The 18,754-nt window shown below is 42.9% G+C and overlaps 1 protein-coding gene across 1 annotated transcript in view; it reads left to right on the forward strand.

Annotated features, from left to right (window-relative positions):
* The window catches only part of NUDCD3 (NudC domain containing 3), a 55,203-nt gene extending 38,060 nt beyond the window's left edge, over nucleotides 1–17,143 (forward strand). The window contains exons 5-6 of the mRNA XM_087706255.1: nucleotides 14,758–14,946; nucleotides 16,617–17,143. Of these exons, the coding sequence (XP_087562381.1) occupies nucleotides 14,758–14,946; nucleotides 16,617–16,727 (300 nt within the window). The 3' untranslated portion in view covers nucleotides 16,728–17,143. The remainder of the gene's footprint in view (nucleotides 1–14,757; nucleotides 14,947–16,616) is intronic.
* Nucleotides 17,144–18,754: the final 1,611 nt, after the last annotated feature.

Here is an 18,754-nt window from a genome sequence, read left to right on the forward strand (position 1 = left end):
TTCAGATCATGTTCTTCCTTTTACGTTAAAAGACCGATACAGACTTTTAACTTCTGCTTCTTATGTCAATTTTTTTTTATTACTGGTCTGTTTCTCCTTCCCTTTCTTTTCTCTAGGGCCCTGTAGCTCTTTAAACGGCCTCAGGCTTCTCTGTCCCTCATCCTTACTCTTCTGTTGATGTCTGCATAGAAAATGGGAGCTGGGGAGGACCCTGTATTCACTCTGGAATCCTTGGTGGAATCATAAAATAAGGGAGAATCTTTAGATGTCTGAAAGAGGTGGAGGATTGAAAAATTAACTCTTTCCAAGTGCAAAAAATTCTCTGCTTGGATATACAGGTGGTTCTCAACTTACGGCCACAATTGAGCTCAAGATTTATGTTGCTAAGTGAGAAATTTGTTAAGTGCGTTTGGCCAATTTTATCACTTTTCTTCCGCGTTTGTTAAGTGAATCAATGAAGTTGTTAAATTAGTAATACAGTTGTTAAATAAATCTGGTTTCCCCATTGCTTGTCAGAAGGTCGCAAAAGGTGATCACATGACCCAAGGACACGGCAACTGTCATAAATGCGAGTCAGTTGCCAAGCATCTGAATATAAACCACTTGATCATGGGGATGCTGCAACTGGGATAAGCATGAAAAATGGCCCTAAGTCCCTTTTACCAGTGCCGTTGTAACTTCAAACAGTCCCTAAGTGAACTCTTGTAAGTTGAGGACTACCTGTAGTTTATTACAAGCATAGGGAGTTGCTGTATCCTAAGTCCAACCCAATCAGGAGTGGGTTAGGGTTAGGGAAGAATTAGGAAAAAGAGAAATACAACTAAGCCAAGGTTAAAATAACTATTCTGTTCAATTTCACACCCTTAATTTGAGTAGGGATTGAGAGAGATGATTTGGAGCGTTGAGTTCATGGATAAGATTCTCTCAAGCAGGCGGATTTGAAGGAGTGGGCAGAAAGATTTGTGGCACTTTGAAAGTTGTTTTTGGAGTTATTTGCATGGTTAAGAGACAGAAAAGTTGCTTCTGCTTTGCATTTGAGCTCACCACACCTTCCTTTAGATTTGGATTGCGTGCGATATGCTGAGCCAAAACTTACATGGCACGAGAATTAAATTAGAATCAAAAAATGGTTAAGGCAGGGTGGTTTGTGGAAGGCTGGCCTAGTTTAATCATAGCTTTGTGACCCCATTGCTGACCAGATTTGTGGATGGGTAATGCTAATTGAAGATTATCTTACTTTTTCGGCCTCCAGATATAAGGATAGGAGTCAGGGGTGATTGCAGAATGGAACTGTTCCAGCCATAACATCTCTTTTGCTCCATTTATTATGGGTGGTTGCACCAGTCAGCCCAATATTTAGAGTAGATTTGGCATTTTTTCCACCTATCAAATCTTTCCCAAGGACCTGAGGTAGGCAGATATTAAAGGTATTGTTACAGGATGTAAGCTATTCCAAATAAAGCTGCCTTTTGTAACTGACTGGTGGTGATTTTGTGTTAATGGTGTTCCTGTTGCTCCAAATGCTTTGGGGTTACACTCAAGACTCCACTATTATCTGTACTACCTTTGCTTTCTTTTGTCACAGTTCTATTTTTAGGTGGTTTTATATTTTGTGATTTTTCTCCAGTTTCTTCCTTTTCTTTTCTGCTGTCTCCAAGTATTGCAGTATCCACTTCTTTGTCTTTCTTATCAACAGTTTTTTTATTATTATATTGCAAACAAGAATATACAGCCTCAGTCTTCTCTGCATGGGGCTGTGTCCTTAGTTGGATTACTAAAGATGAACCAACAAAGTAGCTGATCAAATTTAGCTTCAGCATGCTACAAAAATACACTCTTGGAGTTCTGGCATGCTATGTTATTTCTTAGACATACAGCTCACTGCTGCAAATTTTGCTGGAGGTGAAAGCTTTCGTGCTCTACTGTATTAATAAATTTAGATTTAATCAGCAATCGTTGATGCTGAAGGCAGGTTCTGCAGCAGTTTTAACCCGCTGTTGTTAGCTCTAGTGTTGGCTGTGGGTGTGAGAATTAGGCTAAGTCTTACCTAACTCTGGTGCTTGATTTTTATCCTGATGAAATGAAGGTCTGCACTGTGGGAGTTGAAGTCCATATACCTGGAAGTGGCCCAGGTTTGGAAATCCTGCATTGGGGTGTGGGTGTGCTCAATTCAGTTGGGATTTCTGTAGTTTTAAGGGGGGGGGGGGCAGAAAACTATCCAACTTGTTGCTTGTCAACGAGGAGATTCGTTTGCAGTGGATGGGCTGGATAAAATAGCAAGGAGTTGGCTGCCAGTTAAATTAGGGCAATAGCAATAGCAATAGCAGTAGACTTATATACCGCTTCATAGGCCTTTCAGGCCTCTCTAAGCGGTTTACAGAGAGTCAGCATATTGCCCCCAACAATCTGGGTCCTCATTTTACCCACCTCGGAAGGATGGAAGGCTGAGTCAACCCTGAGCCGGTGAGATTTGAACCGCTGACCTGCTGATCTAGCAGTAGCCTGCAGTGCTGCATTTAACCACTGCGCCACCTTGGCAAAATGTGATTAGAGGGGAAATGGCCAAAAAAGGCTCTGAAATAGATAATCTAGAAAGATCTTACTTGGGGGTGTATTGCTTTTAAGAAGCCATGCATACAATTAAAAAGTTAAAAACACTTCTTGATACTGGGGAAAAAAAAAAGAAATGAAGGTCTGCACTGTGATAAAAACACTATGGAGACCTGAACATAAGTCCTTACAGATTTGATGTACTTATACTTTAGTACTTATAATGTAGTATATACTTATACTAAATTTCTAGATCAAATTTGGTCAGCTTTAAGAACGATCTCAGGTAGTATGGATTAGGCTGCAGATGCTGGTTTATGTCAGAAAAGAAAAATAAGGGGCCCCGACCCAATGGAACGATCTCCCCGTGGAGCTTCGTACCCTCACCACCCTCTAGACCTTCCGCAGAGCCCTTAGAACCTGGCTATCCCGTCAGGCCTGGGGCTAAAGATTGTAACCCGCCCGAATGGTATGAATGTTGTGTTTTAATCATGTACTGTCTTATATGTAAAAGTCTGTCCCCCCCCCTTCCTTTTGATTGTGGGCCGCCCTGAGTCCCCCCAGGGAAAAGGGCGGCATACAAATAAATAAACAGAAAACAGTAATATTCCTGACCAATCACATTTGAAAGTCTCTCTGTAATGCGAAGCAAGTTGATTGAAGTCTTTAAAATCTTGACCTTTAAACTTATTTTCAGATCTAGGCATTTAACAGTTTGTTTCAGTGAAATGAATAGTTTTTAGCAAAGCATTGTAGAAGGATGAGGGGATCCCTCTACCCTGGGGAAGGATTTTATCCAATTACATTTAGCAATGCATTATCAAGATGATATCTTCCAGTGACGTTACCTATATATTATTGGTGACTGCTCAAGCGTTCTTGTGATGTGCTGGTAGCATTATCTGCCAGTGAATATGTGCCTGCCATGCATTTAAATGAAGCTTCCTGGAAGATAGATAATTTACTCAGACTTGGCTTCTATTGTAGACTCCTCATTACTGGAACACTTTAGGAGTTGAACATAGGAAATTGTTGTGGCCAGCAGGAGCCGTTGGAGCTGCCACCAGACTCCGAGAGCGTCGGCTCTGGAGGATGTGAAGGACCCTGGACAGGGTTCCGACTCCGAGCAGGGCGCAGAGAGGCTGGTTGGCCACCAGGAGGCGCCTGAGCATTGGAGCAGTGGGGAGGAGCCAGGGGAGTTGTTCCTGGATGCCCGGCACCAAAGAGCTGATAGGCGTAAGGAACAGTTGCGGAGTTACAGGAGATAATTGCACTCAGCTGGTGGTAATTAGGCTCCTCTCAAGACTATAAGAGGACTGCTTGTGCACACACCCTGTTGCAGGAGTCAACGCATTGACTAAAAGTTGGAGAACTTTTGTAACTAGCTTGGCAGGCTGGATTGCTGCCAAGGCTTGTCTGTGCTGGATTGCTGCCAAGGCTGGTCTGTGCTGGTTTGCTGCCAGGGACCTATCTGTCTGCTAATAAATTCCTTAAAGTATCTTTGACTCGGCGTGCTTTGGTGTGGGACGAGGGGGGTCAGAACAGGAAATTCAGTAAAAGCTTGGCATATATGGGGACACTCCTAACATTTTTAGGAGGCTACTACCTGTGTAAAAGAAATCTCAAAAAAGATATTTAAATGGGATGACATAAAACAGTGGCCAAAATGTCTGCATCCTAAATATTTATTTGTGTGGTTTAATCAAGGGATTAAAGTTTCTAATACAGGTAGTTCTCAACTACCAATACCAATTGAGCCCAAAATTTCTGTTGCTAACTGAGAAGTTTGTTAAGGGCATTTTGCTCCATTTTATGATCTTTCTTTTCACAGTTGTTAAATGAATCATTGCAGTTGATAAGTTAGCAGTCTGGTTGTTAAGTAAATCTGGCTTACCCATTGACTTTGCTTGTTAAAAAGTTGCAAAAGGGAATCACATGACCTTGGCACACAGCAATGGTCATAACTATGAATCAGTTCCAAACATCTGAATTTGGATCACAGGACATAAGTGTGAAAAACGATCATAGGTTTCTTTTTTCAGTGCCCTTGTAACTTTAAACGGTCACTAAACAAACTGTTGTAAGTTGAGGACTATCTGTAGTTCTTCAGGGAGCTATTACTAATTTCCAGCCAATTTCAAGTTCAGGAAAACTGATTTAATATCTTAACTATCTATTTCCTTTATCTTACCTCCTTACCACTCTCCTTTAATCCTAGAGGGCTCCTGCTTCCTTTGGAAGATCACTTACCAATTGTTAGTTTTGCCCTGGCCTTTTCAATAGTTTGTACACATTTCCACATTTTTTTTTTATTTTCAGTTCTATAAGGTCTACCAACTTGTGTTTTTAAAGAATGGACTTACCATATTTTTCGGAGTATAAGACGCATCTTTTTCCCTCAAAAAAACAGGCTGAAAATCTGGGTGTGTCATACACTGAATACAGCATTTTTTGCCTCCCAAAACCCTGCCCCCTTTACCAAAATAGCCATACATAGCCTTTACATAGCCATACCTAGCCTTCAGGCTAGGAGGCTTATAGAGTGCTCCTGGGGGCTGGGGAGGGCAGAAATGAGCAAAAAACAGGCCGTTTTTTACTCAATTTTGCCCCCCCCCCAGTCCCCAGGAGCACTCTATAAGCCTCCTAAAGACTATTCATGCCCTTTTTTTGAAAAAAGATGGGCCCATTTTTGCAAAAAATGGACCATTTTTGGGAGGTTTGCAGAGTGCAAAAACTTTTTTAATTTGCCTCTTCAAAACCTTGGTGTGTCTTATACTACAGTGCGTCTTATACTCCAAAAAATATGATAACCTGATGTTTACTTTTTGGCTGAAGCTCACTATTTCAATAGCACTTCAAGAATATGCTGAAAACGTACTTTTAAAACACAAATCAAATGAAACCAGTTCAGTGACACATGGTGGTGCTCTCCCTGGTCAATCCACACCTCCTTTCTTCCATCTGGTGGATTTCTTTATCCAGGATTAATTGTTGGAAGAACAGACCATCCTGCCAGGCTGGAAACAATTCTGTAATTTTATTCACCCATCTCCCGCTCCTGGGTTCTAAGGTGAGATTTGAAGTGGCATATTTCGCACAAGACACCAGAGATCATGAGTGTGATCCTGTAACTCACGGGTGTCAAACTTGATTCCGTCACATGATATATCATGACGCACTGCGATGTTTTTTTCCCTTTGCGGAGCCGGGGTAGGCGTGGTTTGCATGTGATGCGCCCGGCCCATGGGCTGCCAGTTTGACCCCGCTGTTGTAATTAATTGGAATATCTTTATGCCTGATTTTTACTGCATTTGATCATTAAACATTATGTTGTTAATAAAACTTTTCTCTGCAGAAACAGCTAAGCAGCCAAAAATGGGACTTTTTCAAGAGGCAACTGGACTTTCTGGTTTTTTTTTTTCTTTGAAGATGTTTCACTTTTCATCCAAGAAGCTTCTTCAGCTGTGACTAGATGGTGGGGAATGGAAGGATTTATATTCCTTGAAGACAGCTGGTCATTTGCACTGGGTGGCCTTAAGTCAGTGTTTCTCAACCTTGGCAACTTGAAGATGTCTGGACTTCAATTCCCAGAATTCCCCAGCCAGCATTTGCTGGCTGGGGAATTCTGGGACTTGAAGTCCAGACATCTTCAAGTTGCCAAGGTTGAGAAACACTGACTTAAGTCTCTCTCTCTCTCTCTCTCTCTCTCTCTCTCTCTCTCTCTCTCTCTCTCTCTCTCTCTCTCTCTCTCTCCTCCCTCCCTCCCTCCCTCCCTCCCTCCCTCCCTCCCTCTCTCTCTCTCTCTCTCTCTCTCTCTCTCAGCCCAACTCATCTCATAGGGTTGTTGTGCGGGAAATAGGTAGATGAAATTGCGTTGGATATGTTCGCTGCCTTGAGTTATTTGCAAAAATACCAAAGGTGAAGAGCCGAGGTGGCGCAGTGGTTAAATGCAGCACTGCAGGCTATTTCAGCTGACTGCAGTTCTGCAGTTTGGCTGTTCAAATCTCACCGGCTCAGAGTTGACTCAGCCTTCCATCCTTCCGAGGTGGGTAAAATGAGGACCCGGATTGTTGTTGGGGGCAATATGCTGACTCTGTAAACCGCTTAGAGAGGGCTGAAAGCCCTATGAAGCGGTATATGTCTAACTGCTATTGCTATATAAATTAATACAATTAATTCCTTTTCCCTCCATTGCAAAGTAGTCCTGGTGCTGCTTTCCGAAACGGCAAAAACTCTTGGTGGAAGGAAGGGATACATAAGTGATACAAATCAAACATAAGGAAGTGATACATAAGTGATACAAATCAAACATATCTCAGGAGGAAAGTATAGTTTTGAATTCTTTAATATTGTTCTTCAAAGTCAGCCACTTGGAAGAGTGGTATTACTTCTCTGGTCTCTGGATCACATGCACTTCCCCCAAACCCCTGGCCTCATCGGTAATATTGCTCTGTGTGACCCTTCTCCATTACCCTAGTTAGTATGAGAACAGGACTAAAATAGATTCACAGGAGCTGTTTTTAGAACCCGTTCTGGGTGCTGGGCTGAACCATTTCTGTTTCTCCGTTTACTAACTCACAGTAGCAAGCTGCTTGGCTTTTTTTCAACAAACACTCCATTGTTGCTTTTTTGATGGACAATTCTAACATGTTTATGTTTTTGGAGAGAGACTCCAAAGGCAAAAGTGGTGAGAATCCTCATAATCACAACGTATTGAATGAATAATTGATTTTTAGTGGGAAATACAGTATAAGGCTGGAATCTTGTCAAGCCGTTGCCTTGGAAATTCATAAACAGTGTGTCACATTACTTGACATCTTTAGGAACTTGTCTCATGCTTACTATATGTCTGCTTCAAAGGAGTGGATTGGACAGGATGCTCATGGGCAGGATTCGCGAACAGAAAATGTTATCTGCAAGTTTTGCAGGGGAGGATTTATAATATCCTATGAAATGCGGAAATCAGAAACACACATTTGAGAAAATCTCTGCAGAGGCTTTTGGCTGATGTTTGCCTGGCTCACTTGTAATCTTGGCATTGTGTGCACATAATCCTCGACTTACAATAGTTAGTGGCCGTTCAAAGTTATAACAGCATTGGAAAAAAAAAATGACTTAGGGCCGTTTTTCACACGACTGTTGCAGCACCCCCCACGATCACATGCTCAAAATTCAGGCCCGTGGTCACTGACTCATATTTATGACGGTTGCAGTGTCCTGGGGTCATGTGATCACCTTTGTAACCTTCTGACAAGCAAAGCCCACGGGGAAGCCAAATTCACTTAACAACCGTGTTGCTAACGTAACAGCTGCAGTAATTCACTTAACAACTGTGGCGAGAAAGGTCGTACAATAGGGCACTTAACTCACTTAACAAATGTCTCCCTTAAGAACAGAAATTTTCGGCTCAATTGTGCTCGTAAGTCAAGGATTTCCCTGAATTCTACCTGCTTTTTGCAGGCTCCAATTCAGTTGAATTCTTCCCTCCCCTGTAATCTGTAGTTCGGTTTACAAAAGTGTTATAAGTGTGTATCTGTATGTGTTGGGCTGCTTGTAATAGCAAATAATGACATGCACGATAGATGAGAAAACAACCCAATGCTCACGTTAGAGTAATAGCACTATGAAAATGATCAAAGATGTCAGAGTACTCTGGAATGTCTTTTTTTAAAAATGTTTAAAGAAAATATACGATCAATTGAAGAGACTGGGAGAGGTGAGGCAAAAAAGAAATGGAAACTTAGCATTTAAGAGCCGAGGTGGCGCAGTGGTTAAATGCAGCACTGCAGGCTACTTCAGCTGACGGCAGTTCTGCAGTTTGGCTGTTCAAATCTCACCGGCTCAGAGTTGACTCAGCCTTCCATCCTTCCGAGGTGGGTAAAATGAGGACCCGGATTGTTGGGGGCAATATGCTGACTCTGTAAACCGCTTAGAGAGGGCTGAAAGCCCTATGAAGCGGTATATAAGTCTAACTGCTGTTGCTATTGCTATTGCTATTTGATCAGAACTGTATTCCAGTACAGACTATAGCACAGGAATCTCTATTAAGACGGGGATCTTTTTTAGGGTAGGGCTTACATTTTAACGTAGTATCAGAAGTAGAAATTGAACAATTATTAATACTGAAAGAAATAATTTATATACTTTCGATGTAAGCTATGCTCATATTATATCCTAAATATGTTCCATTTAGTTTCAGAGTTAGATCCCCGCGTTTCTTTTTTCAGGGCCGTAGAAAAATCTCCATTTATATTCTCATGTGGCTTTTCTCAGCCTTATGCAAATGCTGAGCCTAATGCTGCAAAACTCAAAGAAGTTCATTGATTACAAAATGGTTGGTTCTGTTTTGTCTGGGAAGACCAGATTAAATCAATTGTTTTGCAAATTTTCATCCATTTCTAATTATTAGAAGAAGTCCAACTTGAATATTAGCTAGGTGGTGGAGATCAAGTCCAGGTCCCTTCTATTAAACGTTGTTATGTTGTTGGACCGAGGAAGCATACCTTCCTTGGTTCCCCCCTTCCCCCCCCTCTCCTCCCGAGATATGGACGGCACTCATTCTCCTGGGTCTGATTTCAGGCCTGGGGTTAATGTGCTCGAGAGGCACCTGTTTGTGTAGGCTGTCTCATGTTGTATTATGTTTTGAACTGTTTTGCTCATGTATTGGATATTGTAGTTAGCCAGAGTGTCCTGGTGTGTGGGCAGGCTAAATAAATAAATATAAACAAAGCAACCTACACACCTGCACCTGCTCCTTCAGATGTTTAAAGAATACCTTCTTAAATGCTTAAAACTAAATATTTCTTTTTTTTTTTTTTAGTAAATATGTTTTATTTTCATTTCATACAGTCACATATATACTGTGCATAACCGGGGCCATATAACATTGAGCAATAAACACAGCCATCCTTGTCAACAATACTCCCCAAAATACAAACCCAATATACCACTTCAACCCTTCATACACCCTTTCTTTCACCCCCCTCCAACTTTCCTTTCTCCCCTCCAACATTCCCCTCTACCCTACTTCCCCTCCCCCTCTATCACTCCTCTCTCCCAATACACTCCCTCCCTTCCATCTCACCCTCCCTCTGATCCTCTCTCCCACCCTCTCTACCCCTCTTTCTTCTTTCCCTCTGCTCCTCCTTTCGGTGTATTTCTACTATCTATCAATATATTCAGCTTCCTATTTTTACACTAGAATTAAAAAAGCAACAGTATACAAGTGCAACCATGTTACTTTAAAATCTAGCACATACTATATTTCCCCCCTAGGACCCCACCTCCCTCCCCCCCCCCCGACTTCCCAGAGCCCGTACACGGTATAGCTTTTTATCAAACACAGTCTAAAATATGCTTAAAACTGAGAGAGGAAGCAGTTAGACAGATCTAAGGGTGCGAGATGAAAACGGAAGAGTTTTAAAAAACGAGGCTTGTGCCATTTGTGCTGCAGATGGGATGGCGTATTATTTGATTGGGATGGTAATAGTACCAGTCTGATTTTTTTCATAGTGTGGCATTGCCAACTTCTCCTCTTGATGGGTCTTTTTTTTTCCTTCCTTCCATTCAATCATGTCCGATACTCAGAGACTGCCTGGACCAGTTCCTACAGTTTGCTTGTCAGAGGTTTTCCAAAAGTTTTTCATTGCCTCCTTCCTAGGCTGAAAGAAGGTGACTGGCCCAGGGGCTTTGTGCCTAAGGCGGAACTAGAACTTGGGGTCTAGCCCAAGTTGCCTTAATCACGAGATTCAACTGGATTGACACTCTTAACATTATCAGTTGTTGTGTGCTTTAATAATAAGCCTGAAACTACTGCAGTAGTTTGTGGCACTGTGATTAGAAAGCAGTATTGCAAGGTAACTGATCATTGCCAGGAGTTCAATCTTGACCAGCTCAAGGTTGACTCATCCTTCCATCCTTCCGAGGTGGGTAAAATGAGGACCCAAATTGTTGGGGACAATAGGCTGAATCTGTAAGCTGCTTAGAGAGGATTATAAAGCACTATGAAGTAGTATATGTCAAAGTGCTATTGCTATTGCTACTGTAAGTTTTTTTGAATATAGGAGAGTAGAGCCAAGTCTGTTTTATGGTGAATTGTTTTCATTCTAGGTACTAGAAATGACTCGCAGACATGAAATTTGATAGGGTATAAATCAAGTTAATACTTAGGTGAAATGTATTGTGGCAACTTATATTTGATGAGTCAGATAGCATTTCTTGTATGGAATTTGAATTTTGAAAAAAAAATATTGCTCTACCAAATTCAGTAAAACACAGCATTGCTCCAAATGACCTACTACGTTTTTAAAACCATGAAGTGCTACAGGGAGAGGAAGATGAAACCATTAGGGATTGCTGTTGTAAGTGTGAAAACGATCATGTCACTTTTTTCAGTGCCGCTGTAACTTCGAACGGTCCCTTAATGAGCTTTTGTAAGTCGAAGAATACCTGTACCTTTTGCTTAATTGAGCTCACCAGATGTTTAAGAAAAACTGGGCGAGGGAGCAGCCAGCTTAAAGCCCATTGAAAAGAGTCGAGGTATACACAATTATCATGCTGGGTGAATGCAGAGCCAACTCACCAGAGAATAGGGAAAACAGGAAAATGGATCTGTGACCTGAAGTGCAATTGCTTTCTGAATCTCTAGTGGTCTTCAGTGATAAGCCCTGCATTTTTTTAAATTGTGGGTGCTCCAGAAATTGTCATCAATTTCTAGAAAGTACCTATTTCTTCAACCTCATTTTTATTTCCGTTTTCATGGGTTGAATTCATACGATAGGTAAAAGGTAACGGTTGCATACGTGTGCTAGTTGTTCCTGACTCTAGGGGGCGGTGCTCTTCTCTGTTTCAAAGCCAAAGAGCCAGCGCTGTCTGAAGACGTCTCTGTGGTCATGTGGCTGGCATGATTAAATGCCAAAGGCACATGGAAGACTTACCTTCCCACCAAAGGTGGTTCCTATTTTTCTACTTGCATTTTTACATGCTTTCAAACTACTAGGTTGGCAGAAGCTGGGACACGTAGCAGAAGCTCACTTCATTACGCAACACTAGGGATTTCAGCCGCCGAACTGTTGATCGACAAGCTCAGCGTCTTAGCCACTGAGCCACCATGTTCCTTCATATGATATATTAAGCTATAAATTGTGGCTTACTAACCATAGTGGCTGAATTCATACATGCCTAACTTTCTAAAATGGCGCATTCCCCTTCTCTTTTTGACAACTGGAAGCCTTCTGATTCAATGTTTGTGTTATATGGCTCGAGATGTATCTTCATCTTCATTTACATGGGGAAAGTAGTAATAAAGGCAGTTCTATAGAGTTCATCAAGCCTGAATATTTTGAACAAAAAGTGTAAACTTGTGGGATTGCACCAGGAACATTCTGCAAACAATAATGTTTTGAGAAGCAAACTATGGCCCTAATTTTCATGAGAAACAGTTCTCCCCTTACTTTATGTTTCCTTTTAAATTCTACAGATGTCAGGCCTGCAGTGGTTCCTTTAAGAATCTTTGGCCTGCCACACTCTCATTAAGGGGGGGGGGAATAGCAAGGGGTAGAATGTGTTGTTTTCAAAATAAAAAAAAATCCTTTCTAGAAGCTCAAAGTCATCTTTTGTCTCTGCACCTTTGCACCTGACCGGAAGCAGTTGGGTGTAGGTGCTAGCGTGGAAGAAGATTGGACCATGTGATGGATTGCGGGTGTGGGGACAAGATTTAACTGGGTGAGATTCTGATGTAATTTCCAGAATTGGGATTCCATAGCAATGTGCTAAGATGTCTCCTTTATTAAATTGGAACTTTAAGGAAAGTTTTGCCTTGGACTCTGATTTAATTCTACATGATACTTGGAACGCTGACAACAGACTTATGATTCTGCTATGCATTAAGCTCTCTGAAAACTTGAGTTTCAACCTGGCACTTGAACAAAGTTATCATCTTTTCTAATGTTCATTAAACGATGTGCTCATCAATAATAATTTCTCCTTCTTGCCGCCAGTGGTATTTGTGACTTCTTGGTTTCTCCCCACATCCTCCCAAAGAGCAACTCTCTCTTTCTTGCCATATTGCAAAACAGGCCTGTTTCTTTAATAATTGTATTAGTGGTCACAGAATAGAATCTTCTCCTATAGTTGCCCATTAACTATGCAGTCTGTTACACATGAAGAATGGAGATTGAATTTGTAGCTCCCTCCTCCCCCTTCAATCCCTCCTCCTCTTGTTCGCTTTAGTCAAACCAAGTTTAAACCAAAGTTTCTTTCTATATTGTGGATATATGAATCTCCTTTTTTGGTGTATGCAAACCGATTCACTTCATGAGGATGGCTTATCTTAATTTTCCATTCAAGATGTGGAATGTGATACTGAAGGGTTGTTGCTGCTGTTGTTTTTACATTACACATCCATTAATTTTATCTTTTTTTAAAAAAAAAAGAGAGCCAACACATGCGAAGGAACTCGATTCCTTCTTGTGCCTTATCTGCCTTCATCTATGTTAATCTAAGTAGTCTAAGGAAATTGTTTTCCCATTCTATTGTTTCATAAACATTTCTATGATGTGGGTATGTTTACTGTCCCAGCTGAAAAAAGAGGATTTGAAAAATTACTCAATAGGAGAGACATTTCAATTATAAATCCCATTGAGGAAACCTTTTTTATATTGACGGCTGCATTCTTTTGGATGTATTCGATAAAAGGCTGCATGTTGGTTTATGATGAAGCATCAGAGCTTGGCAGAATAACTGAATAACAACAGTGGAAGGGACCTTGGAGGCCTTCTAGTCCAACCCCTTGCTCAAGCAGGAGACTATACCATTTCAAACAAATGGCTATCCGGTCTCTTCTTAAAATCCTCCAGTGTTGGAGCACTCACAACTTCTGGAGACAAGTCATTCCACTGATTAGTTATTCTAATAGCCAAAAAAATCCTCCCTAGTTCTAAGATGGTTCTCTCCCTGATTAGTTTCCACCCATTGCTCCTTGTTCTGTCCTCAGGTGCTTTGGAGAATAGGTTGACCCCCTCTTCTTTGTGGCTGCCCCTGAGATATTGGAAGACTGCTATCATGTCACCCCTAGTCCTTCTTTTCATTAAACTAGACATACCCAGTTCCTGCAACCGTTCTTTGTATGTTTTGGCCTCCAGTCCCCTCTGTTCTTTTTAATATTCCCTTTCCTAGTCTATAAAATAGGAACCATCCTACAATATCAGAGGTGTCAAACTCAAGGCCCTTGGGCTGGATCTGGCCTGCTGGGTGCTTAGATGTGGCCCTGAGGGCCATCCTGGAAACAGCAAAGGACCAGACACTGATCTACAACCTGGTGGAAGCTGGCAACCTGCTGGAGGAGGCCGTGGCAGCTGAAAACGGAGCTTGGGAGGGGCGCCTGTGGCCCTTCTGAGCTCCATTTTCACTGGCAGAGTGCTAGCGAAACAAACTACCAGCAAAAGTGGCATTTGATCACAGGGTAAGGAGGCATCAAGAAATGTTTTCCCTTTTGCATTTGCATTTCCGTACCCAACCCGGCTTCCTGAGGTCAGACACCACCTTGATGTGGCCCTCAATGAAATTGAGTTTTGACACCTCTGTACAAGATGAAACTTCTACAGGGCACCAGGTTGAAGAAAGCTGTTCCACCATCTCAGGCTGTAATGAGTTTAGAGTTTAGAGTTTTATTTCATTTGTATGCCGCCCTTTTCCCTAAGGGGACTCAGGGCGGCTCACAACTCAAAAAGGGAAGGGGGGATACAGACAGTTTAACAACAACACAAAACAATACATGGTTAAAAAGCACAACAATCATACCATTCGAGATAGGGGCAGCGAATCTTTAGCCCCAGGCCTGTCGGAACAGCCAGGTCTTAAGGGCTATGCGGAAGGCCTGAAGGGTGGTGAGGCTTCGAATCTCCACGGGGAGCTCGTTCCAGAGGGTCGGAGCAGCCACAGAGAAGGCTCTCCTCCGGGTAGTCGCCAGTCGACACTGGCCGGCGGATGGAATTCGGAGGAGGCTTAGTCTGTGGGATCTAATTGGTCTAGTGGAGGTAATTGGCAGTAGGCGGTCTCTCAAGTACCCAAGTCCAATACCAAGTAGGGCTTTATAAGTGACGACTAGCGCCTTGAAGCGTATCCTGGCTGCAGCACCAAGGACCTCCATCTCTTGGATTGTGACTAGCTGCTTCAATCCCAGCTAACGTTGCCTGTGTCTTTTCCTAGATTAACCTCAGCAAAGTAGGTGAATACTGGTGGAGTGCCGTTTTGGAAGGAGAAGAACAGATCGACATCGATAAAATCAACAAGGAGCGCTCCATGGCCACGGTGGACGAAGAGGAACATGCAGTGCTGGACAGGCTGTCTTTTGATTATCATCAGAAGCTTCAAGGCAAACCCCAGAGCCATGAAATGGTACGTTTCATAACCCTCCACTGCCCTATGCTAACGTGGAAAAACAATTACGGTTTGCAGATTGTTCCTTGTTGCTATTGGAGATGGTTGTTTTCTTTTTTTTTCTTTTTTTTTAAAAAAAAGCTTAGTATTGGGTCTTACCATTATAGGTTGAGTTTTTTTAGCTGAACCGCGAAATAAAATGGATATTTGGCAGTATTCTTTCTTAAAGGGCTATTAGAAGGTAAACCCCATTCACAGCTGTCTATGCGAATTACCATGATGTATCCATCTTTCACCCTGCAAACTAGATGAATTCATCAATCAAACAAGGCCTTTTGTAGGAGCTAAGCATTGATTCATCTTGGTTAATTAAAAAATGTTTAAAAAACAACCACCTGTAAATGCAGGAACACTCCCCAGCATAACCTATAGATCAGTGGTTCTCAACCTGTGGGTCGCGACCCCTTTGGGGGTCGAACGACCGACCCTTTCACAGGGGTCGCCTAAGACCATCGGAAAACACATATTTTCGAAAAAACTACGGAAAACATAAAATAATTTTATGGTTGGGGGTCACCACAACATGAGGAACTGTATTAAAGAGTCGCGGCATTAGGAAGGTTGAGACCCACTGCTCTAGATACAAGATCCCATTCACATTATATACCGAAAGTAACAATGTTCTCCTGTACTTTCACCCTAAACCATAATGTATTATGATGGGAATAAACTTTATGTCTCCTTGATCCTTTACGCTGTGCGCTTCCTGGTGTAGCGGCAAATTCATATCTATTTTGGTTTCCATTAAATGTGACTTGCCGTATTGGCCAATCGGTACTACTGTACTATTCAACTTCCAGATATGCTTTATCAAACCGTTGCCATCAACTATTAAGAATAACCACAGTTTAGGAAGAGGGAGGAATACCTTGTCTATTCCAACCTGCACTTTCTCAATGTATTGAACCTTCAACTTCCAAAATTCCCAACCATCACGATCAAAAGCCGAGGTGGCGCAGTGGTTAGAGTGCAACACTGCAGGCTACTTCAGCTGACTGCAGTTCTGCAGTTCGGCTGTTCAAATCTCACCGGCTCAAGGTTGACTCAGCCTTCCATCCTTCCGAGGTGGGTAAAGTGAGGACCCGGATTGTTGTTGGGGGCAATATGCTGACTCTGTAAACCGCTTAAGAGAGGGCTGAAAGCCCTATGAAGCGGTATATAAGTCTAACTGCTATTGCTATTGCTAAAAGCATCTTCAATGTGGGCTGACATTGGCTTGAATTGATTTGGTTTCCTCAAATATTTTAGATATCTATTTGCAATCCCTTCAAAAATGCCTGACCTATAATTTAAACCAGGGGTGTCCAATGTCGGCAACTTTTAAGACCTGTGGATTTCAACTCCCCTAATTCTCCGGACAGCCCTGATTTTAAGTATGGGCATTATTTATTTATTTGTTTGATTTTTGTCAATCGTTTACAAGATAATAGGTATAAAAATAATCATGAGTATGAATGAAACGGGTACGAATAAATAGGGATAGTTAGGACAGGGATGGTAGGCACGATGGCGCACTGTTGGGCACTGGGGCACTTTATTGCGCGTTTGTTTGTTTGTTTATTGCGCATTGGGCCGCCCTGGCAAGGATAAATTCATCTCTCGAGCTTTTGTCTCTGCCCTGTTTTCAGAAAGTCCACGAGATGCTGAAGAAGGGCTGGGATGCCGAAGGCTCTCCATTCCGAGGGCAGAAGTTTGATCCTTCCATGTTCAACATCTCTCCGGGAAACATGCATTTTTGATAGTGGCAGCAAGTGAGGAGGAGGAGGAGGAGGAGAACATCGTGGCCTTCATCCTTGGCACAAACCCGATGCTACTGCCAGACTCTTGCATCCGGTGCTAGAAGGGTCTCTTGTTATCCCTGCTTGTTTCTTTTGGGGGGCTTGTTTGTAAAACGGCAAGGTTGTTAAAAAAAAAAAAAGAGGATTGGCATGTGTGGGCTTGCTTTTGGGGAGGGGGCAGAGAGGGAATCGAAGCGGGAACGTGGGTGTAAGTCCTTCCCTTTAGCTCCAGGTTGGTGCTTTTGATATTTATGTGGGGGAAGCCTAGCGAAAGCAGCATTACGCACTGTGTCACCACGGCAACCAGCAGCTGCTGGTAGCATTTCCTTGTATCCTTAATGGATTCATTTGTTGCTTGGGGGGGGGAGGGTGGGGGGGGAGAAAAGGAGAGCTTGGTTGAAGGTATTCCTCCTCCCCTTTTCAGAAATAGATGCAGCTGGGTGAAATGGTGACAACTTCTCGCTGGCTTCCTTGAAACCACCTCCTGTGTGTGTGTGCGTGTGTGTGTGTTTCTGTGTCTTGTCTCCCCACTCTCCAGCTTTTAGGGAACCCAAATGCAAGTGTGCTGGGCAGCAACAGTCCCTAGACAATCTGCAATCAGTGTCGTTTGAGCGTGATCTCAATTGTGGGTTTGGTCCTCGGGAGCCAAGGGGTGGGAGGGGGACGTTGGAGAATCAGGCAAGTCTGTGGAAAGGAGCCAGTCCGGAAGGCGAACACTTGCACCAGCGTTTCTATGATGGCCCACGAAGCCTGGCCAGTACGAAAGAGTGGGGGGACGGGGGACACACTTCCAGGTTCTTCATGCTGTGGTTTTGCTTGTGTTTTGTGATTTAGAGATCACAGAACCCCAGAAAACTGCAGCTCTTTCCCTCTGTGTCTCTCTCCTCCCCCTCCTCTCCCTCTCCTTTTCCCCTCCCTCCCTCCCTCTCCTTCTCCCCTCCCTCCCTCTCCTTCTCCCCCTCCCTCCCTCCCTCCCTCTCCTTCTCCCCCCCTTCCTCTCCTTTTCCCCCTCCCTCCCTCCCTCTCCTTCTTCCCTCCCTCCCTCTCCTTCTTCCCTCCCTCCCTCTCCTCCCCTCCCTCCCTCCCTCTCCTTCTCCCCTCCCTCCCTTCTTCTCCTTCTCCCCCTCCCTCCCTCTCCTTCTCCCCCTCCCCACCCCCTCTCCAAATGCTCTAGCCAAGAAGCTTTCTGAGCTCATGGCCCCATTGTCCTCATTTCCCCACCTATGATTATATGAAGTGCATAATTGTATTTTATGCATTCCTGGTATTTTTATCAACAGGGGATGGGGTAATCAGGACCTCATGACAGAGGTTTTAAGAGCCCTTTTTGTACAGAGCGGTCCCAACAAAATTAGCCTCCCTCCCCCCAGCTGCTATTTGCCCCAGAAAGAAAACTGCTATTAAGGCCAATGGTAATTTTCTTCCTAGGGCAGAGCAATTTCCATATGTATGTATGTATGCATGCATGCATGTGGCCATTGTGATTATCTTCTTTATAACTATTTTTTTTAAAAAAAATAATACCAAACAAGGAAAAGTCTCCCTCCTGTAGCTGGATAGGCTAGATCCTTTTAGGGACCTTTTAACTAGTTCCACCCTTGTGCCCTTACGTAAGAACTCTCTGCTGTGTACATAATAAGAAACAGCTATACACAAAAAAGGAAATAAGGAGACGGTACATTTCCATTTGTCCATTTATAACAAAAGCCCCCACCGCGTCAAAATATTAAAAACACATTTTAAGGGAGTTGAATCTGCAAACAGGCTTCTCAGAAACTAAAATAGTTGCCCTGAAAAAGGGGTGTGTGTGTGTCCATGGATAGAATACATCCTGTTTGGGGGCTCAGTTTCCCTGAGGGAATTATAATTCTGACAACAAAGCCCATATAACAACGGCAGAGTCTAATTTCACAGAAGATGTGTCACTCTGTGACAGCTGGGCCCAGAATTGACAAAAAGATTTGCTTTTTCAGGGGTGATCTTGTCAT

Source organism: Thamnophis sirtalis, unplaced genomic scaffold (assembly GCF_051295495.1).
Source record: "Thamnophis sirtalis isolate CommonGarterSnake01/CBP01778 unplaced genomic scaffold, rThaSir2_p1.2 scaffold_2, whole genome shotgun sequence".
NCBI lineage: Eukaryota > Metazoa > Chordata > Lepidosauria > Squamata > Natricidae > Thamnophis > Thamnophis sirtalis.